Consider the following 24,368-nt stretch of genomic DNA (forward strand, 5'->3'; position numbering starts at 1 on the left):
AGATGTAGGCCTAGGCTAGCCTATAACTCTGATAGCAGCTAAGAAAATATAGGCTACACTCACTCCGTTAGGAGGCAACTCTCAGTTTACACTAGGCTACTTCAGCTGTTTTAACAACTGTGGACTTGACTAGTGTAAGCTTTCGTTCAGCTGACGGTAGCGCTGCCATCTGACTGTGATCATCCAGAACCGTGCAATAAAATTCCACCTAGCCCATCAGTAACAAAGTTCGAACTAGTCACTGACATAGTAACCGACAACATTTTTTTTAACGTAACCTAGACCTAGTATCTAATGTTACGGAATTGCAAGAAAACGAGTGAAAACAATTCCTTACTTTTAACCACGCAAGTGCGCGTGTCATTTATTAAAACGGTAGAAAACTGAATCAAAGACGGCACTGTCCATCAACAAAAACAGCATGCAGTTTAAAAGTCCCGTTATTTAAAGAGACAGCGATCACTCAAGACAGACCTACACAACTGAGCGATGAACGTGACATTCTTTGAATAGCCTATAACACACTGCATTTAGATGACAACTGCGTGAAGAACCACGCTAATCTAGTTAATGGCGAATTAAGTTTATGGCATTCACATTTAAATCATGCAATAGCCTATGAAAACTTGATCAGTTAAATTGTTCTCATAAAAGGAACAGCAGGCCTACAAAATATTCCAAATAGGCTAGTTTTATTGCAGTGACAGAAAACTGCAACATAGGAGTTTTAAAACCATGTTAAATTTGAAAGCATCTAGCTAGTGACAGGAGGGTTTAGGGGGGAAAAGAAACTCTGTAACCTACTTGATTCCACAGTCAATGTTCAGTATTTATTTGGCCTATAATTTAGCCTATAATATTGGCATTTGAATCCATGAAAACTAACCAAAATCTATAATTTCCTATCGACAACAGACCCCAGTAACGCATCGAATCGCATTGCTACACATAATTTGTGCCAAGGTTATCATTCACCTTATTAGGGCTAAGGGCTGGTTAGGATAACTCAAGGGCTAGGGTTAAGGTAAGGACAACTGAAACTGAACTCGACACTACAAAAAAACATTGTCATTGACAATCACCATACTTAATGATCACAATTAGAAATTATTAGTGTACCTAATAATAGCATAAGTATATATGATTTATACCTTATAGCAAGTAGTAAGTCGTGCTTTGCATACCCCCCCCCCCCCAAAAAAAAAGGGCTGCTGCTTGATGTCGTGTTGGTAGTAAAAAATATTGTGGAGGTAGTAAAAAAGGTAGTAAAAGGTAGTAAATTCAACTCTATGATTCCTGCATATACCCTGTATTTGGAAATTAAGAACAGTCAATCTAAGTAATTATGTTCATGGTATTTGGAAATTAAGACCAGTCAATCTAAGTAATTATGTTCATTAGCCCTACTTGCCCAGCTTGCCCTGACGAAGGCCATTTTGGCTGAAACATGTTGCCATGATTTTATTTGATAGCCAAGCTCAATAAAGGCGTTTTACTTACAAATATCCTCTTGAGTGCCTCAGACTCACTACTAAATTTGAAATTGTGTGTATGTTTGTGGTATTTGGCAACCATGTTTGCCTAAAGCACACTCACAAGTTACACCATATTTAGAATGTATGATTATAATTTATTTATAATTTATAACTATCATTTTAAATGATAAGTTGCACCATTACTCCCTGGCCTAAACTTTGTTGTCATGAGGCCAATGGCTGATGTAAACTACAGTAAGTCACTTTCACCACACTGCTGATGCCTCATAGTACTGAGCCTTTGTAAGTGTTATAGCTCCCTCTAGTGGATTTATTTATTATTGCTTAGTCACATTTACATGACATTTATTCATTTGGCAGACACATTTATCCAAAGTGACTTACAGCAATAGAATAACATTTATGCTACAGATTTGTGTTTGTTTCTATGTGTATGTGCACTGGTGTGTGTGTGTATGTGTGTGTTTGTTTGTGCATCTGTATGTGTGACTATGTGCTTGCATGTGTGTGTGTGTGTGTGTGTGTGTGTGTGTATAGTATAGTATAGTAGTATAGTATAGTATATATACTCTTTTGATCCCGTGAGGGAAATTTGGTCTCTGCATTTATCCCAATCCGTGAATTAGTGAAACACACACAGCACACAGTGTACACAAAGTGAGGTGAAGCACACACTAATCCCGGCACAGTGAGCTGCTGCATCAACAGCGGCGCTCGGGGAGCAGTGAGGGGTTAGTTGCCTTGCTCAAGGGCACTTCAGCCGTGCCTACTGGTCGGAGTTCGAACCGGCAACCCTCCGGTTACAGGTCCGAAGTGCTAACCAGTAGGCCACAAATACTGCCCCACATCGTATTTGTATGTGCATCTGTATGTGTGACTATATGTATGCATGTGTGTGTGTTTCTGTGTGTGTGGGTGTGTTTATGCGTGTGTGCGTGTGCGTGTGTGTGTGTGTTTATGTGTGCGTGCGTGTGTGTGTGTGTGTGTGTGTGTGTGTGAAAGAGTCTTTGTGTCCATGTGCAGGTGTGTGTACATATGTGTGTGTGTGAGCGCTTACCACAGATGCCGTTGGTGAGGTGGAGCCACTCCACACAGAAGCCCTTCTTCTTGCACTCGTCAGCAGCCTGCGCCAGCACTGAGCAGGACATGTTCTGATGCGTACAGGACACGTCAAACTGGCAGCTACGCTCCAGCTCTGCTAGATCCACAACCTCTCCACACGCTGCAAACACACTGGAGACACAGACACCATGCTGAGAGAGTTACACACACTTTTATACACACACTTTTATACAGACACACACACACACACACACACACACACACGCACACACACACACACACACACACTAAACGTCTGGTCACCCTAACACATATGCATGCACACAGACACACACACTCACACTAAACGTCTGGTCACCCTAACACATATGCATGCACACAGACACACACACTTACACTAAACTACAATACACACGGCACCAATTTTAGCAGGAAAAAATCTATACATTTCTGTAGAGACAGAGAAACCCGTGTAGAGTGGTCTGGGCTCTGGATCTTACGAGTGTTTGAGGATGTCACAGATGGGAGCAGGGGGACAGTCAGTAGATGGTGTTGGTGTAGGGGGTAGGTCACAGGGCGTGTTTCGTGGTGTGGAGGTGCAGTAGGGTTTGCGGGGGTCAGGATGGATCCAGTCCGCTGCAGTCGTTGGACAGCACGTGTCCTTCTCTCTCACACCACCAGGGCGCACACAAGAGCTGCCTCCACACTCACCTGAATTTAGCACAAACACACAAACACACACACACACACACACACACACACACACACACACACACACACACACACACACAGAGACACACACACACAGACACACACACACGCACACACACACAGAGAGACACACACACACACACACACACACAGAGACACACACACAGAGACACACACGCACACAAATACACACAGATTTTTTTAGTATACACAACTCAGACCCAAAAACTATACATTGAAGAAAAAATATAAAATTCTCATGCCGCTTCTTTTCTCTGTGGGCTGTGGACAGTCATGTATTGCCCCAAAGTTACAGTAATTCCCACCCACAACCAGCAGTACCTATGCCCCCCCCCCCTCCCCAGTAGGCATCATGTGACTCGACTCACCACATTGTCCCTCTGTGTTGTTCAGGAAGTGCTCCATGGCCAGGCTGACGACCAGCGTGTTTGAGGGGGTCAGTGAGACGTGGGAGCGGATCTCCTCGATGTAGACAGACACCACGAGTCCCGTGGTCTCGAAGCGGATGCCATCCTCCTCGTAGGGGGGGCGCATAGCGACCTGGTTCAGGGTGGCCTGGGGGGTAGAGGCATGTCAGTCACACTGGGGCATGGAGGGCATGGAGGGCTTCAGTGAGAGTGTGTCAGTCACACTATGTGTCAGTCACACTCTATGTAGTGTAAGTACAGCGGCACACAGTCTACTGTGTTTGTAATCTGTTTTAGTTTCAGACTACAGAATGTCACTATTATAGCTTGATCAGTATTCAGTACATGTACAGCTATGCTATAATACAGGCTCATGAATATTTCAGATGTTGCTGTTTATATGATGTATTACTGTAGCATAGTGGCTAAGGAGCTGGGCTAGCATAGCCTAGAAATCTAGACGTACCCTAGCGGCAGCAAATGTAATTTGCAGCTAAGGTAGTCTACCAACTCTCCGTTGGCTTGCGAGCTGGAAAAATGTATTTCGATAAGGCCAATCACATCGTGTATAGAGTCGGTAGGCGGGCTTAACATAATGATGGCATAGCGACGGTTCCGCCTGAATTCCCTGCTACTTGAAAACAAAGAAGATGGATGCTGCTGCTGGCGAACAGCCCAACATGAGTTAAGCTTTTTTTAAGTTGGCAAAGTTGGTGTCGCGAGTCAACCCAAACGTGATTCCTGAACCCGCTATTGTGAGTCAGTGTCGCTTTGGGTAAAAACATCTGCTAAAAACCAGTCACAGTAATTTGACTTTTTACTTTAAAGGGGAACTATGCAGCTTTTTTTTAGCTTAATTTACCTTAACTGAACAGCTTGTCATTGGAATGGTTATACTGTATGACTTTTTTTATGGTTGAATGGTGGCTGTCTCACTTCCCCCTAGCGTCTGTGAGCAGAAAAACCAGCCTTGCAACTTTGGTCCGGCAGAAAGAAGAAACGGCAGACTGACCAGGTGAGGAGTGTCTTAAAATATATAATCTGAAGCTGTAGGGGGAGCTCTGCGAGAAAACAGTGAAGAAATGGCCAAAACTGCATAGGGTCCCTTTAAATAGGTGATCGGTAATCTCCTTTTATTTTAGGCTGCCTTTTTCACAACTGGCTAGGGGCAGTAGATGGAAATTAGCCCGTACGGCTATCTCTGGATTGATTAGAGTACTTTTGTCTGCTGATTAAATGACCACTGGGCCTATAAAATAAACACGTCAATACATGGATGTGATGTGATGTGATGTGCGTTTGTGCTGTGCTTGTGCTTGTGCTTGTGCTGTGCTGTGCTGTGCTGTGCTGTGCTGTGCTGTGCTGTGCTGTGCTGTGCTGTGCTGTGCTGTGCTGTGCTGTGCTGTGCTGTGCTGTGTTGTGTTGTGTTGTGTTGTGTTGTGTTGTGTTGTGTTGTGTTGTGTTGTGTTGTGTTGTGTTGTGTTGTGTTGTGTTGTGTTGTGTTGTGTTGTGTTTTGCTGTGCTGTGCTGTGCTGTGCTGTGCTGTGCTGTGTTGTGTGTGCAGTGTTGTGCACGTACGGCCACTCTGTTCTGATCCTGCTGGATGCTGAGGGTGATGGTGTGGTTTCGGAACGTCATCATGATGCCCTTCGTGCAGGACCCTGCCAACCATGGGATGCAGAAGTAGTTGTCCACCACGATGCTGAGCTGGTACCGTGGCAACCGCTCCCGGACCAGTGTGTAGGTGCAGTTCTCCAGGAAGTCGTAGGTGGTGCCCTGGAAGCTGATGTAGTGGGGATCGCCGTACACCTCACACCGACCTGGGTAAAGATGGAGGTGATTTAGATACACACACACACACACACACACACACACACACACACACACACACCTCGCACTGACCTGGGTAAAGATGGAGCTAATTTAGATACACACACACACACACACAGACACACACACCTCACACCGACCTGGGTAAAGATGGAGGTGATTCAGATACACACACACACACACACACACAGACACACACACACACACACACACCTCACACCGACCTGGGTAAAGATGGAGGTGATTTAGATACACACACACACACACACACACACACACACACACACACACACACCTCACACTGACCTGGGTAAAGATGGAGGTGATTCAGATACACACACAGACACACACACCTCACACCGACCTGGGTAAAGATGGAGGTGATTCAGATACACACACACACACACACACACACACACACACACACACACACACACAGACACACACACACACACACACCTCACACCGACCTGGGTAAAGATGGAGGTGATTCAGATACACACACACACACACACACACACACACACACACACACACACAGACACCTCACATCGACCTGGGTAAAGATGGAGGTGATTCAGATACACACACACACACACACACACACACATAGACACACACATACCCACACACCTCGCACCGACCTGGGTAAAGATGGAGGCGATTCAGATACACACACACAAACACACACACCTGAAGGTAGTTAAATAATACTCACAGTTACACTTGTAAGTCCTACAGGAGCACTCCCCCTCAACCGTGACCACCTGCCCACGAGGGCATGCTGGTACTGGACTCTCTGGACAGGTCACGGGGGTCATGACGATTTCCCCACCACGGCACTCTCTATGAGAACAGTCCTCCGTCCACCTCGCCCCGCACGGCCAGCTCTCGTTCCTCCGCACGCCCCTGCACTCACACACAGCTGCAGAGGACAACGCAAAATATAGAACCTGTTTACTTCAGCACATCCTACACTCACACTGCTGAGACAAAAACACACAAAAGAAATAACCTGTTTACTTGTGCACATCCTACACTCATACGCAGCTGCTGAGACAAAAACACACAAAAGAAATAACCTGTTTACTTGTGCAGGAGGTTTGGAGAGGTAAAATCTCTGCATCACCAGATGCATCACCTGACTGGTCTTATCTGATCTAACATGTAACATGTTTGAATAGTTTAACATCTAACTGTTTAAAGAGTAGAGCATTTCAATAATTTTATTGAAGAAAGCAACTTGTTTTACCATGTTATGAAAAATAAACTAATAATCAAGTAATGAATCAATAAATGAGTGACAGTACGTGTAGTTGTTTGAACCGTTGGTTGAACCGTCGTAGTTATAGGCTTCACAGTGGTAGGCGCTGTTGTGGCTGTTGTGGCTGCTGGTGTTGATCGTGTCGTAGTTGTAGTGGGTTCTGTGGTTGAAGTCGTTTGAGCCGTCGTAGTTGTAGGCTTCACAGTGGTAGGCGCTGTTGTGGCTGCTGGTGTTGATCGTATCGTAGTTGTAGTTGTAGTGGGTTCTGTGGTTGAAGTCGTTTGAGCCGTCGTAGTTGTAGGCCTTATGGTGGTAGGCGCTGTTGTGGCTGTTGAGGTTGATAATACTGTAGTTGTGGACTGCATGGTTGAGGATGTGAATATCTCTGATGTTGGTTCCCAAGTTACCACTGTTGTGGGCTCCACTGTGGTTGATACTGTGGTAGTTATTGATGGCGATACCCTTGTGGTCAAAGTGGTTATTTCTAATGTTGTGTCTTCTGGCGTGCTTGCGGAAGTTGAAGGCTTCATAGTAGTTGTGGTGGTCACAGTTGAAGATGTTGTTTCCATGGAAGTGGTTGTTGAAGTCTTTGCAGTTGTAGGCTTGGATGTGGCTGTAGTGTTTGTTTCATGTCTATCAGTGTGTGTTGTCTGTTGTGTGTCTGTGACAACACTGTAAGTGGTTGAAGGCCTGGCAGATGTTGTGGTTGTTGTTTTTGTTGTTGTTGCTGATTCAGTTGTAGGAGTTATAGACGTTGAAGTAGTGTGTTCCGTTGTAGGTTCTACTGTTGATGTTGAAGTAGCTGTTGATGGTTCCACAGTTGTAGTTGTGGTTGCAGTTGTTTCCATAGTTGTGCTAGTGGACGAAGTTAAAGTCGGAGGCTTCATAGTGGTTGTGGTTGCCATTGCAGTTGTTGTGGCTGATGATGCTGTTGTTGGCTCCATGGTTGTAGTTGTTGTAGGAGTTGTTGATGGTGTAGTTGTAAATGAGGTTTTTGTTGTGGTGGTGGTTGTTGTTGGTTCCATGGTTGACCAGTCTGTGGTCACTATCGCAGTTGCTGACGTTGTTGTTGTTGTAGTTGTAGGTGTTGTGGTTTTCACAGTGGTGGTTGTTGGTGCTGTTGTTGGTGATTTTGTGGTTGAGCTTGTCGTTGCTATTGTAGTTGGTGTTGGTGGTTCTGTGGTTGTTATTGATGTTGTAATTGGTGGTTCTGTGGTTAAGGTTGTTATTGATGTTGTGGTTGGTGTTGGTTGCTCTGTGGTTGAGATTGTTGTTTCTGTTGTAATTGGTGGTTCTATGGTTAAGGTTGATACTGATATTGTAGTTGGTGTTGGTGGTTCTGTGGTTGTGGTTGTTGTTTTTGTTGTAGTTGTTGATTCAGTTGTAGGAGTTATAGACGTGGTTGATTTAGTGTGTTCCGTTGTAGGTTCTACTGTTGATGATGAAGTAGCTGTTGATGGTTCCACAGTTGTAGTTGTGGTTGCAGTTGTTTCCATAGTTGTGCTTGTGGACAAAGTTGAAGTCGGAGGCTTCATAGTGGTTGTGGTTGTCAATGTAGTTGTTGTGGCTGATGATGCTGTTGTTGGCTCCACGGTTGTACTTGTTGTAGGAGTTGATGGTGTAGTTGTAGTTTTTGAAGTTTTTGTTGTGGTGGTGGTTGTTGTTGGTTCCATGGTTGACCAGTCTGTGGTCACTATTGTAGTTGTTGACGTTGTTGCTGTTGTAGGTGTTGTGGTTTTCACAGTGGTGGTTGTTGGTGCTGTTGTTGGTGATTCTGTGGTTGAGCTTGTTGTTGCTATTGTAGTTGGTGTTGGTGGTTCTGTGGCTGTGGTTGTTATTGATGTTGTAGTTGGTGGTTCTGTGGTTAAGGTTGTTATTGATGTTGTGGTTGGTGTTGGTGGCTCTGTGGTTGAGCTTGTTGTTTCTGTTTTATTTGGTGGTTCTGTGGTTAAGGTTGATACTGATATTGTAGTTGGTGTTGGTGGTTCTGTGGTTGAGGTTGTTATTGATGTTGTGGTTGGTGGTTCTGTGGTTGAGATTGTTGTTTCCGTTGTATTTGGTGGTTCTGTGGTTAAGGTTTTTACTGATATTGTAGTTGGTGTTGGTTGTTCTGTGGTTGAGGTTGTTATTGATGCTGTAGTTGGTGGTTCTGTGGCTGTAGTTGGTGGTTCTGTGGTTGAGATTGTTGTTTCTGTTGTAGTCGATGGTTCTGTGGTTGAGATTGTTATCAATGTTGTAGTTGGTGGCTCTGTGGTTGTTATGGGTACCACTGTAGTTGGTAATTCTGTGGCTGAAGTTGTTTCTGTTGTTGTGGATGGCTCTCTGATTGTTGTGGGCACTGTAGTAGATGCTGGTTTTGTGGCTGTGGTTGTGACTGAGGTTGTAGTTGGTGCTTTTGCAGCTGAAGTTGTTATTGCGGTTGTGTGAGTCAGTGGGTTTGTGATTGAAGTTTTGGATGGTGGTTTTGTGGTTGAAGTTGTAGTTGGTGGTTCTGTGGTTGTGGCTGTTGTTTCTGTTGTAGTTGGTGGTTCTGAGGTTGTGGTTGTTGTGGGTGTTGTTGGTGGTGTTATTGTAGGATATGGCTCTGAAATGAGATAAGAATTGTTCCTCATGTAGATTGAAATACAACTAATAGCTAAATCGCACATGGTTATTATATTGGCAAATGTTCAATTTCACATTTTTAGAGGATAGGACTTACCACACTCCATGGTTCCATCTGTGCATGTGCTGAAACAAACAAATAAACAGAGTGTGTGAGTAAAACCCCACTCCCTCTGGTGTTATATATATCTATAATGATAACTATAACGATAACTACAACGATAGCTATAACCATAACAATAAAAGCATCCACACTGACCAACAATAAGAAAAGTCTCTTTATGACATCACATTCATCTTTGTGTTGATGAATGTGATGGCTAAAATTGGATGGATTCTGATTAGTTCTCAGCTTTTTATCATTCTCAAAATCGCTCTGAAAGTGATCCTCAATGATATCGTTGTTCATGTAGTTATGGTTATTGTTTATGTATGGATGTCGTCGTTCATATTAGCTAGAACAATATTTTTTGCCATTAAAGTTATCGTTCTAGGTGTGAACAGCCCTTTATAGGGATGAAATATATAATTGTTTACCCTCCACCCTACAGGCAAAGTACATTCAGTGAGTACATATCAATATGCCTCAAGGTACTTTGGAGAGCCCAGCTTTAACTTGATCCACTTAGAGCAAATATTAAAGCAATAGGGGCATTCAAGCATATTACCGGTACATTATTCCCATTAAAAAAAGAAATGCTGACTCACCAGTGTCCATTTGTTAGGACTGTACCATTGAAGAGGCAGGTGCAGTTCTGCCGTGTGGTGCAGTTCCCGGTGTTCTCATCATAGTATGGCGCCTCTGCAGGACACCTGGGGTAGCAGCCTGCAGAGGACATGGTATTTCAAAAATGTGACCGAAGGAATTACAAAATATTTGGAGGTGCAGAATATTTATCCTTAGAACAGCAAAAATAACAGGTTGTAACTCTTCAAATGCACTGGACTGGCTTTGGTTAAAGTAATATTACATATATATACATTTTAAACATACCACACCTACATAAAATGATACTGATGTAGCTTCTATAGTAGTGTATAATACTTCGGTAACACTTTATTTTAATGTGTTACAGCTGTTACAGTGTACTTACCTAATTAGGTACAGTGGTACAACCTGTGTAACAACATCAGGTACTATCATTGTACTTGCATAATGTATTTGTGGGTACCTACATATAGTTGTTACATTGTAATACTGAGTGCTTTTACAAAACTTTGCCAATTTGCCTAAATTTTCATCAGAGGCAAAGAGCTGACCTGAGACCTGCTGGATGGGGTAAATCGGGTCATGATAGATTTGATATACAAAGCATGCTTAGCTCCAGTCAAGGCCTCATTGTCTTCAGTGTACATGTAACAGCTGTGCTGCTACAACCTTGTTACTCTTTGATACAGTGGAATAAACTGGAACAGGTCTTGTCTTGGAACAGGTCTACTAATTCACATGTACTGTGTGGTGTAACAGCAGACACGTTTCAACACATCAATTACAGGATGCATAACATCATTGACAGGATGTATATATGTAGATGTAAGTACTTAACTGGTACACTTTATTTTAATGGGTTTATTCCACTGTATCAAAAGAGTAATAAATGTGTACCAACACTGTTGATACATGTACTACAGTATGTAGGGTAATGGCAGACATACATGTAATATGTAATTGTAAGTACTTAACTGGTACACTTCATTTTAATGGGTTTATGCCACTGTATCAAAGAGCAATAAGTGTGTACCAACACAGTTGATATATGTACTATGTAGTGAATTAGTAGACCTGTTCCAAGACATCGAAGACATAACATACATGTCATATGTACATGTAAGTAATTAACTGGTACACTTAATAGGTTTATTCCACTGTATTAAAGAGTAACAAGGTTGTAGCAGCACAGCTGTTACATGTACACTGAAGACAATGAGGCCTTGACTGGAGCTAAGAATGCTTTGTATATCAAATCTATCATGACCAGATTTACCCCATCCAGCAGGTCTCAGGTCAGCTCTTTGCCTCTGATGAAAATTTAGGCAAATTGGCAAAGTTTTGTAAAAGCACTCAGTATTACAATGTAACAACTATATGTAGGTACCCACAAATACATAATGCAAGTACAATGATAGTACCTGATAGTACATGTTGTTACACAGGTTGTACCACTGTACCTAATTAGGTAGGTACACTGTAACAGCAACACATTAAAATAAAGTGTTACCCCCTCTATAGTGCTCCTAATACTGTATTCGTCCTATAGTACTTCTAATGGATTCCCCAAAATACAATATATATATAGTATTCCTATAAAATTACTATACTATTTGGTCCCAAAATACTATAAGATTCTTATCGTTCTTTTTCATTGGGCTATAACCATAACATTTACCTTCCAGTGTGCCATTGAACTTGTAGTTTCTTCCACAGGTTGGTACTTTTCCGCATGGGTCATAGTGCCAGCTAGATTGACCCTCCCTGTTATAGTAGTCACAGAACACAGCTGGGAAGGGGAGAGAAAAATAACATCTACTTAAAGAAGTGTTATACCATTTTATAACATCTTTCCGTTGTCTTCTTGGATATTCATAAGTGTGTAATTATTACCTTATTAAAAAACGAAAAACAAATTGTTTTATAAAAAAAGTCTAAAATAGGTGAAAGAAGCAATCTAATGCCTGGTTTCCAGATAATATCTAAGTAGATATACACAGGGGCGTAGCACCAAATTCTGGGCCCTATGCACTAGTGGTGGCCATGGGCCCCCCCCAACCAACCAACCAACCACCCACCGGCTGTAAGCATGAAGTATGAGGTTCACAACTAACTAGGCCTACTATCTAATCACACATTGAATTAATCTAACAACTCTTATATGTACTGTATAACAGAAAATAATCTTATTACCCAAGACTTCACTGAATTTCTTATGTTTAAAGAATGTTTAAAAGCTAGAACATGAAATGAATGAAAACACTTTTGGCTGAGAGAACAGCTATCTATACAAATTGAACACTTTTGTCTGAGAGAACAGCTATCTATAGCTAACTGAGTGTGATGTTTCACAAGTTAGCTTTGCTACTAATTTGACAGCCTTTCCTCATGAACCTATATAACATTGAGCCTACTAAGTTAAGCTATTAGCTCATAATAATTTTCGAATTAGTAGGCTATTGAAATGTTGTGGTAGGCTATAAATCAGGCATCATGTTATTTCTAATTTTGTGTTAATGCTGTTTTAGCACTGATAATCGCGGATTCGCGGTGGTATTGAAGTGTTTTGTAACCTTCAGGAGTTAATTTCATTTGTAGACTATTGCTTTCACATTGGGCTCACCTTTCTTGGGAAAGAAGGCTGTTAACACTTGTTTTCCCTCATTTCTTTTTTTCTCCCTTTCTTGCCTCTCTTTTCTTTTCTGGGAACCGGATTTAGCTTTCTTAGACTTAGACATCTTCACACCGTGACCGTCTGCATTGCCGCTTCGGCAGAATGAACGTTACTTCAAAAATGCGCCTAGCAGGGGAAGGCGGACTGAACCATTTCGTGCAAGGGAGAGGGTGCCTGCCCTCAAACAATGTTGGCTTGGACACAATTTAATACATCAATCAACTGATGCATTTACCCGAAATATTTGCATCTATATTAGTTAATAATATTTATTAAGATCTTTAAATTAAGGAAATTATTTATTATTAAGGAAAATAAAATTCAACTCCTTAGGGGCCCTCCCCCCACTTGGGGCCCGGGTAATTTATTCCCACTTGTCCCCCCACTACGACGCCCTTGGATATACACAGTAGAGTCCTAAACACTCCAGGCTCATTAAAGGCCTTCTTTTACCTAACTGATCACTCCAGCTGTCATTGAACACTGAATGCCCTGAAGGGCAGCGCAGGTGCTGCGGTACTCATGGCACAGGTCTGGTCTAGGCTATGGCAGTGCAGTGCTGTGGTACTAACAGCAAGGGTCTGGTCTAGGCTGTGGCAGCGCAGTGCTGTGGTACTAACAGCAAGGGTCTGGTCTAGGCTATGGCAGCGCAGTGCTGTGGTACTAACAGCAAGGGCTATGGCAGCGCAGTGCTGTGGTACTAACAGCAAGGGTCTGGTCTAGGCTATGGCAGCGCAGTGCTGTGGTACTAACAGCAAGGGTCTGGTCTAGGCTATGGCAGCGCAGTGCAGTGGTACTAACAGCAAGGGTCTGGTCTAGGCTATGGCAGCGCAGTGCTGCGGTACTCACGGCACAGGTCTGGAGTCCTCCAGTGGACGCAGACGTTCTGCTCACTGCAGGCTTCAGCGTAAGCTGCCACAGCCGTGCAGAAGCCCAGGAACTTGCCCTCGAACTCACAGGAGCACGCCTCCAGTACACAGGCCTGGTAGTACGGATCAGGGTCCACCTATGTGCACACATACAGAGAAAGAGAGAGAGTACCATTTTTACAACAGAACAACACACAAGAGACCCATAGGGCTGTATTTTGCACACTGACGCATGGCGTAAAACTCGTTTTCCACACGGCGCGAAGTTTACTTCCTTATTTTGCACGTTTAATTTTTAAACAATGCGCCCAGGGGTGTGGCAAGTAACAACTTAGGGAGTGGCTTAGCACATTGTCTAAAAATCGCTATTGTACACCTGGTCAGAAGTCTATGGCGAGTTGTCCTATCATCCATGAATGCACACCAGCCACGTCCAAGCAAAACATTACAAATTGCACGATTACAATAGGAAACATAATTAGAAAAAAGATATTACGAAATACTGTACATCTCATGATGAGAAGTTATTCACCTTCATTTGCAAATAGATAGATAGATAGATAGATAGATAGATAGATACTTTATTGATCCCCAGGGGAAATTCAAGGTCTCAGCAGCATACAGACAACACATACACATTCTTTAACAGCAGAAAAAGTAATTAAAGTATATGTAGCCTGGGCCAGTAATAGTTTGCTGTTTTCCCTATCTCTCCCGTTCTGCACAGCTAGTCTCATGATTCTCTCTCTCTCTTTCTCTCTCTCTCAACATATGCTCTACGTCAGGGGTCCCCAACCTTTTATGTACCATGGACCTATTTTTTTTTCACCTACCATTGTGGCTGGTGGATTCCAAAGTCTACCAGCAACTAGAGATACAGTATGAACATTTAATGAAAAATCATGACCAAAATGATTACAGTTATTGGTATTGCAATATGATTAAAATGTGCTCACTTTTCTTCTAAACCTACCATCAATGTTGGACAGAACTCATAATTGGCCTGCCCTTCATGCCCAGTAGCAACAAATCTAAAGGTCAACAGAACAGCTAGTGTCATAAAAGTGGTGTGGCTCCTTTAAGACCCAATCCACTGGTGTGAGTTCTGGAGCCATCCAACTTCTAACTCTATACTATCCTACATCATCTGATTTTAATATTATGTCTAGGCTACAGTATATTTAACATTTAACATTTATTTTCTATTTGGCCTGTTATGAAATTATGCATTGACCAATATAAGCACACTTTTTTAAGACACCTAAATACATGCATGCTTAGCATTTTGTGAAAACAAATCATTATGGCTACATCGACAAACTCTTAGCCATGAGCTATATATCCTCTGATTTTAATATTTACACATATGTATAGCACAGCTCAGTTTTAAGACACTTAAAGCCCAAAATTGGAGACCATATAGAAATGTGCTACCATTTCAAAACCGGATTACTCTGGAACGGCTTATTGTACAGGGGATTGCATTAGCCTACACCTTTGTGTTCGGTAAGGTCTGCTGTTTATTCTGGTTTACGGTTTGTCATGTGTGGAACGAAAAGTTTGTGAGATATCCCTCCTATAGGAATTGAAATGAGCGCAGAGCTATAGTAGCCTAATATGATTATTTCTTGAAAGTTAATTTATTTTTCTCGCGAACCGTTTATCGCAGCAAATAGCGGCTATAGCACCTTATAAAAGATGAGAAAAAGTTATTTAATGTGATGTCTGTGAGGCTACTTCGCGAGTAGTTCCTAGAGAAGAATGGGCGGCCACACTTTATGTCGGTCTGCCTCATGTCTAAATAGCAGCGTGTTCCGTGAAGGTGTCGCGGACCGGATTAAACAGTCAGCGAATCAACAACCAGAGAAAACTGCGCTGAGAACGTTAGGCGGATATTAGACCTACCTGCTGTTGGTCTAGACATATGTATGCCTTAAACTCGTATCCTGTCATTTAGAAACAATGCTGTGGGCTAGTCTAGTCATCAACAAAAAATGAACGGATTGCAAAAAAAAAAAGAATGGATTTGGCGTGACATTTCTTGAGTGTGCGTGAGAGCGTGAGATTGGTGCTGAAAGCGTGAGTGTCACGCCAGATGCGTGAGAGTTGGCAACCCTGAGGCTCCAGTTATGTATGAACAGTGAAGGCAACGATCTCTTAAACATGTGAAAAACGTGAACTTGAAGAAGTGAAAATTGAACAATATGAACTATGAATATTGAACAACTTGAAGCTACATAAGTGTGAACATGCTTAACAAAATATGGGAACAAAACATAACGTGCATTACGAATATAATCAGTGGGAGCCCTGCTTGTTTCCCTGCAACAAGAAGGTTCCATCTGGGGGTGATGGAAGACAGTGACACCCTCAGTGTGTTTGAAATGTCCAGTCGATTGCACAATTTGGTCTCAGTTGCAGTCATTGCCGAAAACCCGGCCTCGCATAGATACTTGGTGGGAAATGGTAGCAACGTTTTCAGCGCTCGGGATATTCTGCTTTGGTTTTCATCCAAAAACCCCAGAGAGGTTTCCTTATACACACTCTTAAGACCACTGTCATTTGCAATTTCGATCAACTGCTCTTCCTCCTGCGCTGACAAGTTAGGACTATTCGGGATATTGACAAATGGGTTGCGGATCCACTCATTGGTTTGCCGTGGATCTTTGGAGGATGGGAAGTAACGCTCAAACTCATTTGAAAGCGCAACAAGGTGATCGCGCACCAGCTGCGAGAGAAAGGGCCCTGCCTCAGTCTCTCCCAAAACCCCCACTACTGTTTGGAACATATCAAATACACCCCGGTCCACTCGTCGTCCCAACAAATCAAGCTTGGCTTTAAATGCAGCGACTTTCTGCCAGTTTAAAGACAGTCGTCATTCTCCCCTGGAGTGACAGGTTGAGGTCATTAAGCAACCCGAACAGTGTTGGGCAAGTTACTTCAAAATCGAAATGTATTATGCATTACTTATTACTGTCATTTCAAAGTAATTTGTTACATTATAATATTACTGTCTCTGAATTGTAAGGCATTACACTACTATTGCATTACTTTTAAGTTACTTTCACCAAAATATCTGGAAATATGGATTTGCCATTCGAAATGCAGTTTATTACGCTCAATCATAGTCAGAATTTTGTTAAAAACCGACAAAAGGTCAAAGTCTGGTAAATTGTGATATAAATACTGTAACTCTAACTGTAGCTCATTAAAATCAATAGAGAGCCTACTATATTGAAAATCAAAGCTTAAAGAAACTGTATGTAAGATTGTGGCCAAAACTGGTACTGCAATCACTTTCAAACTACTGTAGAGCGATGTATCCCCTTCCCCTCCCCTCTGACTGGCAGAGCTGGCAACACGGATGCCGAAACACTACTGACTTTGTGATTAGTAGATAGGTGGAGGGTGGCGCATCAGGCCAAAACACAACATGACAACATCAATATCAGTTGAGGGCTGCAACTCCACTTTTTAAATGACAATATCTTGGCCAGACTACTGTTGTCAGTGATATAAGTATTTGAAATAACATGATTTCTTAATGTCTAGTGACATATCAGGGCCATTTATGATTAATTTAAATACATTTCTTACATACGGTTCCTTTAATAAAGACATGTCAAGATGGTGGCCTACTGACCATTTTGGTGCCCTAAGTGAGTAGTTTTGAGTGAGTGACATTTAAATGATAACTCAAAAACCTAAAGTAAAATAAAAGGCCTATTATTTACAGACCATTACTGTGTGTTTTTAAACATTCATGCTGTTTTCTTATAAATGGTGCACTGTCACTTTAAGAGTATTGATCTTTACGTTCTCATAATGCCTTTTTGCCAGCTCTTGTTTACAAGCCTTGTTTGTTGAGTTACATTGATAGCACAATATTAACAATAATATGCACAATGTTAAGTTGTTTTAAGCAGCCTTCATTGCTTTGGAAAGTATGCAATAACATGTTGCTTCACATTTCGTTTTGCAAATAAAAGTGAATTATGAGCCTGGTATCCACCTAGCTATATCTGAATGGATTATTTTTTTGTCAACTCAGCATATCATGCGCTTCATGTAAATGCTTGGAAAACTAATTATTGAAGACCCACCAATTCCATTCTAGCACTACGTGGTGGAGATTGAGAGAACCCAAAAAGTATCAAACTTGCATGTACCATGGTGTTAGTGCATTTTGACATTGTAAACGCTATTGATGAAGAGTGAAACGCAGTTTGCAGTAAAGCTATACATTGGTACATGTGGGTGCCCCCTCTGTCCTTTGGTGCCCTACGCAAAGTGCGTGATGCGCGTGGTGGGAGCGGTGGCACTGCCAGGCTACACAATCTTTTTTCTGCATTTCTATCCCTTTATTCTCTTTAAGTTCAATTGTGAATTCAAGTTCACAGCTCAAAGCTGACATGCACTAAAAGTTTGTGTTTAATCAAGAATCAAAAAGATTAGCGTGGCACCACTTTAGATGTTTCATTAAATGACTCGCGAGGCATAGTGAGATCGATCTTTCGGTTTCGCACAAAGTGCACTAACTATTATGTTCTTCATATCCTTGTCTCTGAGCATAGGCTTATGTCCATCCCGCAAATAGAGTCCACTGCAGCCATCTTCAACCAGTATCAGGAGATAACGTTCTACTATTTTGCGCGGATTTTTTCTCCTCTGTTGTTCTCGCAGTGGTGTTTGCGAATATGTATCAAAACAAAACACTGCTTAATTTTTGGTTAAAATGCATTGTAACGCGCGTTACTGAAGTTTGTACCGAGTAAAATATTACCCAAATTTTTTTTGTAATGCCTTACATTACCGCGTTACCGCAAACAGCAATATATTACAGTAATTACATTACTTTTGTAATGCATTACCCCCAACACTGAACCCGAATATATCACACAGGTGCGAGTTTTGACACCCAGTCCTCATCACTAAAATGTTCAGCTAACGGTGACTTTTTCTGTAAGAAATCTCTGCAGCGGCTCTCGCAACTCAAACACTCTGGCCAGTGATGCTTGTTTTTTGTTGCTCATTCTAGCAGTTTAGCTAACTTCGTGTGACACTATCGTTCGCTAAGAAGGTGAAGTGAGCTGACCTGATGCTGCGCAGCGCTGAAGGCAATATGTAAAAGTGTTGAAGGCAGGGCAGTAGACGTAAGAAAATATACCTTGCAAAATGCAAACATGCGTGCAATCAAACAACTGCATATAGGCCTATGCCATGTAAAAACGCGACATTATTGCGAATTAAATTGAGTTTAGTTTGCATGCATTTTTTTAAAACTCATGTCATGAATACATTGTGATTGGCCCATAATTGAGCAGAAACGTAAACACGCCGCACGCTGCATGTGGAGAAAGGTAGGGAAAGTCAACTTACTTTGTCGTCCGCCAAATAAAATAATAGTTCGAGGTTTTTTTTTTTTTCGATTAAAATATGCTCATATTGATTAATACCCTTTATTCATGAGTTCAAAGCCTAGATAGTTTTGTGCAATTTCAACCCAATTGAAAGCTAAATTAGCCTGCAAGTAAGTTTAAGTAGGCTACCAACAACAATATGTGGTAGCCTATCCTAATTAGCTTAATACATTATTGTTCACGTTATGGTTTAATTGTCAAAAGTAGTGCCCTGTGTGCTACGATTCCAGCTAAACCTTTTACAATTATGTGTTATGTTTGGCTTTTACAGTTATGTGTCATGTTTGGCATTACATCAGTCATATTGCTAGCCTATTTGTTTAAATATTTTGGGTCTTCCTGTACAAACTGCATTCAAAGGACAAAAACGACCAGGCCTACTGCCATTTTTCTGAAGTAGAATGCAGTACACTAACATTTCAGTAAATATTGCATTACTACGTAGTGCAATGAAGTTTTTTCCTTGTCCAAAATAGGCTACTGTATTTTCCTGCATTTGAACTGCACATATTCTTCCAAAACTGCAGTGTTGACAGTTGGTTTTATATTTTTTGTATTGTAATATTTGAATATTTACACACTGTTACACCTTAATTGTGCTTCATCCAGCCAAAACACAATCTGTGGAGCCTGGCCCTGAAGAAGAGAAGCACAAACTGAAACGGACACTGCCACATGCCAAAAGGTTGTAAGACAATGTGATGGAATAAAAAAAACAAGCGTTTTTATCTTTTAACATTTTATTGTGATTTCATCCTGGCATATGGTTTTATTATGCACACAGAAGGGTGGAATATAGCTTATTATAGCTTAAATCACACCTACACACTGCAAGCATTCCAAAAATATATAATTTAGGCCACCTTCATCGATCCATCCTTCTGCAATACCCTAAAAAGTACCCGCGCTCAAAATAATGCGTCACTCTGAACTGTGATTTCATCCTGGCACGTGGTTTTATTAAGCACACAGAAGGGCGGAATATAGCTTATTATAGCTTAAATCACACCTGCACACTGCAAGCATTCCAAAAATATATAATTTAGGCCACCTTCATCGATCCATCCTTCTACAATACCCTAAAAAGTACCCGCGCTCAAAATAATGCGTCACTCTGAACTGTGATTTCATCCTGGCACGTGGTTTTATTAAGCACACAGAAGGGTGGAATATAGCTTATTATAGCTTAAATCACACCTACACACTGCAAGCATTCCAAAAATATATAATTTAGGCCACCTTCATCGATCCATCCTTCTGCAATACCCTAAAAAGTACCCGCGCTCAAAATAATGCGTCACTCTGAACTGTGATTTCATCCTGGCACGTGGTTTTATTAAGCACACAGAAGGGTGGAATATAGCTTATTATAGCTTAAATCACACCTGCACACTGCAAGCATTCCAAAAATATATAATTTAGGCCACCTTCATCGATCCATCCTTCTACAATACCCTAAAAAGTACCCGCGCTCAAAATAATGCGTCACTCTGAACTGTGATTTCATCCTGGCACGTGGTTTTATTAAGCACACAGAAGGGTGGAATATAGCTTATTATAGCTTAAATCACACCTACACACTGCAAGCATTCCAAAAATATATAATTTAGGCCACCTTCATCGATCCATCCTTCTGCAATACCCTAAAAAGTACCCGCGCTCAAAATAATGCGTCACTCTGAACTGTGATTTCATCCTGGCACGTGGTTTTATTAAGCACACAGAAGGGTGGAATATAGCTTATTATAGCTTAAATCACACCTACACACTGCAAGCATTCCAAAAATATATAATTTAGGCCACCTTCATCGATCCATCCTTCTACAATACCCTAAAAAGTACCCGCGCTCAAAATAATGCGTCACTCTGAACTGTGATTTCATCCTGGCACATGGTTTTATTAAGCACACAGAAGGGTGGAATATAGCTTATTATAGCTTAAATCACACCTACACACTGCAAGCATTCCAAAAAGATATAATTTAGGCCACCTTCATCGATCCATCCTTCTACAATACCCTAAAAAGTACCCGCGCTCAAAATAATGCGTCACTCTGAACTGTGATTTCCTCCTGGCACGTGGTTTTATTAAGCACACAGAAGGGTGGAATATAGCTTATTATAGCTTAAATCACACCTACACACTGCAAGCATTCCAAAAATATATAATTTAGGCCACCTTCATCGATCCATCCTTCTACAATACCCTAAAAAGTACCCGCGCTCAAAATAATGCGTCACTCTGAACTGTGATTTCATCCTGGCACGTGGTTTTATTAAGCACACAGAAGGGTGGAATATAGCTTATTATAGCTTAAATCACACCTACACACTGCAAGCATTCCAAAAATATATAAGGGGACCCCTGACGTAGAGCATATGTTAACTGAGCACTGCTGGTTGGGAAATATTTTTTAAATAAACTTTGCAGGGATGTGATGTAGGCCTACTGTTTAATACATGGGATCACAAGAGTGCCTCCCAATCAGACGTTTCAGCGATTTCGCTCAGAAATTCCAAAGGCATAATACTGTCGCGATCGCGAAGTTTTTTTGGTGAATGCAGTAATCTTATTTGCTAGGTGAGGTGCTTGTCTTTGCCTTGTAACTGGACATTTAACTCAAATGTATCGCTAAGATATATCAAATATATCGCTAAGATAGGCCAGCTTCGTCAAGAAATGTTCATTAGTGAACGTGCTTGCAGATTCAAACATGCGCTCTTCCTCCAAGAAGAGGCGACTCGGAGCTCAAACACGCGCGACAGCACTTTACCAACCCGCGCCTTGCCGTGCGGCTGCAGTCTACTTGGAAGCAGCGGGGAACACAGGACCCTTTTTTCAAAAAAGGGTCCTATGTTCCCCGGTAGCGGGGAACATAGGACCCGGGGAACATAGGACCCGGGGAACATAGGGATGACCCCAGATGGCTCATATGAAGGCAGAACTAGCATGCTAATGCTATGCTAAGGCATTTATTCTATGTTTACCTTGAAGTGACGCCAGAACTAGCATGCTAATGCTAAGCTAAGGCATTCATTCTGTGTTTACCTTTAAGTGGCACTCCTTGAAGGTGTCTCCAGTTATGATCATGCAGCGTCTCTCGGCCCAGTTGGAGCAGTAGGAATGACGCTGGCAGGGAAAGGTCTCGGTCATCACGTCGGAACAGGGTGGCGTGCCCGTCTTCCAGCTGTTCCCAAACTCCAGTGCACTGGACGCCAGCAAGGATCCACTACTCATCAGGTCGTTGGCCTCGCTGGAGTCAAAGTTCCCACACAGGCCACACACTTGACCCTAAAGAAAGTGTAGCAATGTGTTTATTCATACTGCTCAGTTTGCTTGTGTGTACGTGAGTGTGTGCCCTCAAACATACCTCCAAGCATGATGACCTGTGTGGTGTACGTGTGTGTTAATGGGTGAGTGTGTATGTGAGTTACTGTGTGTGTGTGTGTGTGTACATACCCTCCACCTTGCCTCCAGCAGCACGGTTAGGCGTGTGTGTTTGTCCCAGATGAGTGTGAGGCCTAGGCGCGGTATGGACACCACGATGTAGAGCCCCACTGTGTGGACGGAGTACAGCATCTCTCCCCAAACAGCTGATGTGTTGGAGGACCTGGAGGACACAGACATGTCCCCCAGCACCAGCGACACCTCATCCTGAACACACAACAGAGAGAGAGGGGGGGGGGGGGGGGGCGGGGGGGGGGGGTTAGGATAATGTGTGTGTGTGAGTGAGTACCAGCACCAGTGACACCTCATCCTGTGTGTGTGTGTGTGTGTGTGTGTGTGTGTGTGTGTGTGTGTACCAGCAGGTCCAGAGTGATGGTGCGGGAGCAGGTCAGCACTTCATCACAGCAGGGAATGCTCTCCACTCTGACAGCAAACTGCCCATTGCCCCTCCCACAGCCATCCTGTAACAAACAGCAGGACAACTCACACACATACTCAGGACAACTCTCTAAAACACACCAACTCTAAAACACACAAACACTTATAGCCACAACTATAAAACACACCAACTCTTTATCACAACAACAATAAAACACACCAACACTCCCACTGTCATCCTGGGTAACTAACAGCAGGAGAAGTCAGCCCAGACGTATAGCAGATGATACAATCACGCAGCAGATCTTATCATTAGCCGATGGAAGGTCATTTAGATTAGAGGTCACTGCCTGATATAACCTCCAGGCCAAAGTGAAGAAGGTAATTTACTGTAGATTAGAGGTCAGTGCCTGATCTCACCTCCAGCAGGGTGTACTGGCAGTTCCCATCGAAGCTGAACCACCTGGAGTCAAAGGTCTGGTAGTGACCGTTACCAAACACCTGGCACCGTCCTGGGCACGACTCTCCAGTGCAGGTCCAATGCCCTCCACTGCAGGTGCTGTTAGAATAACACACACACATACACACACACTGTTAGAGCCACACACATATGCTGGTTAGGGTCTATTACATTTACATTTATTCATTTAGCAGATACTTTTAATCCAAAGTGATTTACATTTCAATTACACATTACAAGGGACTACATTGTCCCTGGAGCAACTTGAGGTTAAGTGCCTTGCTTAAAGGTTGTATCAGCGATAGCGGGTATACGTCACTGTTGATGTTCAAACAAAACAGAGAGCTAGCTCGCTACTCCCTCCCGTGCAATTAAAACTCTCCTAAATGCGCATCTCGTCGGTTATTGGTTGAAACACTTTATTTTGCTTTGTTGGTAGCAATTGTTTTTGTGTACAGATCTCGGAGCCTAGGGTGCCTACAGAGACACGTTTTTTTGACGGCCTGCTTATGAGGCAGACAGCTAGCGGATCGTTAGGAAAGATTAGATCAGGGATTCCCAAACTGTGGTACACGTACCCCCAGTGGTACGCGAGCTGCCACTAGGGGGTACGCGAGATGAAAAGGGCAATGGCGGAAAGGAGTTAAAAATGATTCATTCGTTAAATTAATTATTAAAGCGATCGAAGAGGAGAAGCGAGAGAAACAGAGCAGGACACAGGTAACGATGGAATGGGATGGGGGGCAGACTAATGAAGGTGGAGATGGAGTGCAGGGGGATAAAAGAGAACGAGACAGAAAAGACTGCACGAAGAAAACGAAAGTATGATGAGGCATATAGGCCTAGGCTTCACGTGGATTGGGAGACAGACTGCCCAAAAGTCACAGTGCGTGGTCTGCAGTGAGATGCTACCTAACCATTCTAATGTGGTTCTCCACACTGTTTTTTTTAACGTGAGAGCTCATAGACCAGTTGCACATTTTGATTATGTTATCATGTAGGGCGGCTAATTAAA

General features: G+C 42.5%; 1 protein-coding gene across 1 annotated transcript in view; it reads right to left on the bottom strand.

Annotated features, from left to right (window-relative positions):
• LOC143136511 (uncharacterized) overlaps positions 1 to 24,368 on the bottom strand; it is a 47,973-nt gene that overhangs the window by 3,389 nt on the left and 20,216 nt on the right. The window contains exons 19-36 of the mRNA XM_076297231.1: positions 23,314 to 23,452; positions 22,872 to 22,976; positions 22,528 to 22,722; positions 22,117 to 22,359; positions 13,628 to 13,784; positions 11,783 to 11,893; positions 10,104 to 10,221; positions 9,471 to 9,521; positions 8,753 to 9,375; positions 8,225 to 8,692; positions 7,648 to 8,044; positions 7,019 to 7,404; positions 6,838 to 6,951; positions 6,246 to 6,452; positions 5,276 to 5,517; positions 3,659 to 3,845; positions 3,059 to 3,269; positions 2,554 to 2,729 (exon numbers count right to left, since the gene is read on the bottom strand). Of these exons, the coding sequence (XP_076153346.1) occupies positions 2,554 to 2,729; positions 3,059 to 3,269; positions 3,659 to 3,845; positions 5,276 to 5,517; positions 6,246 to 6,452; positions 6,838 to 6,951; positions 7,019 to 7,404; positions 7,648 to 8,044; positions 8,225 to 8,692; positions 8,753 to 9,375; positions 9,471 to 9,521; positions 10,104 to 10,221; positions 11,783 to 11,893; positions 13,628 to 13,784; positions 22,117 to 22,359; positions 22,528 to 22,722; positions 22,872 to 22,976; positions 23,314 to 23,452 (4,130 nt within the window). The remainder of the gene's footprint in view (positions 1 to 2,553; positions 2,730 to 3,058; positions 3,270 to 3,658; positions 3,846 to 5,275; positions 5,518 to 6,245; positions 6,453 to 6,837; positions 6,952 to 7,018; positions 7,405 to 7,647; positions 8,045 to 8,224; positions 8,693 to 8,752; positions 9,376 to 9,470; positions 9,522 to 10,103; positions 10,222 to 11,782; positions 11,894 to 13,627; positions 13,785 to 22,116; positions 22,360 to 22,527; positions 22,723 to 22,871; positions 22,977 to 23,313; positions 23,453 to 24,368) is intronic.

This window comes from Alosa pseudoharengus, unplaced genomic scaffold, assembly GCF_046254945.1.
Source record: "Alosa pseudoharengus isolate Yale_2024_CS ecotype anadromous, Long Island Sound unplaced genomic scaffold, YU_APseudo_1.1 YU_APseudo_1.1_scf_20, whole genome shotgun sequence".
Lineage (NCBI taxonomy): Eukaryota > Metazoa > Chordata > Actinopteri > Clupeiformes > Clupeidae > Alosa > Alosa pseudoharengus.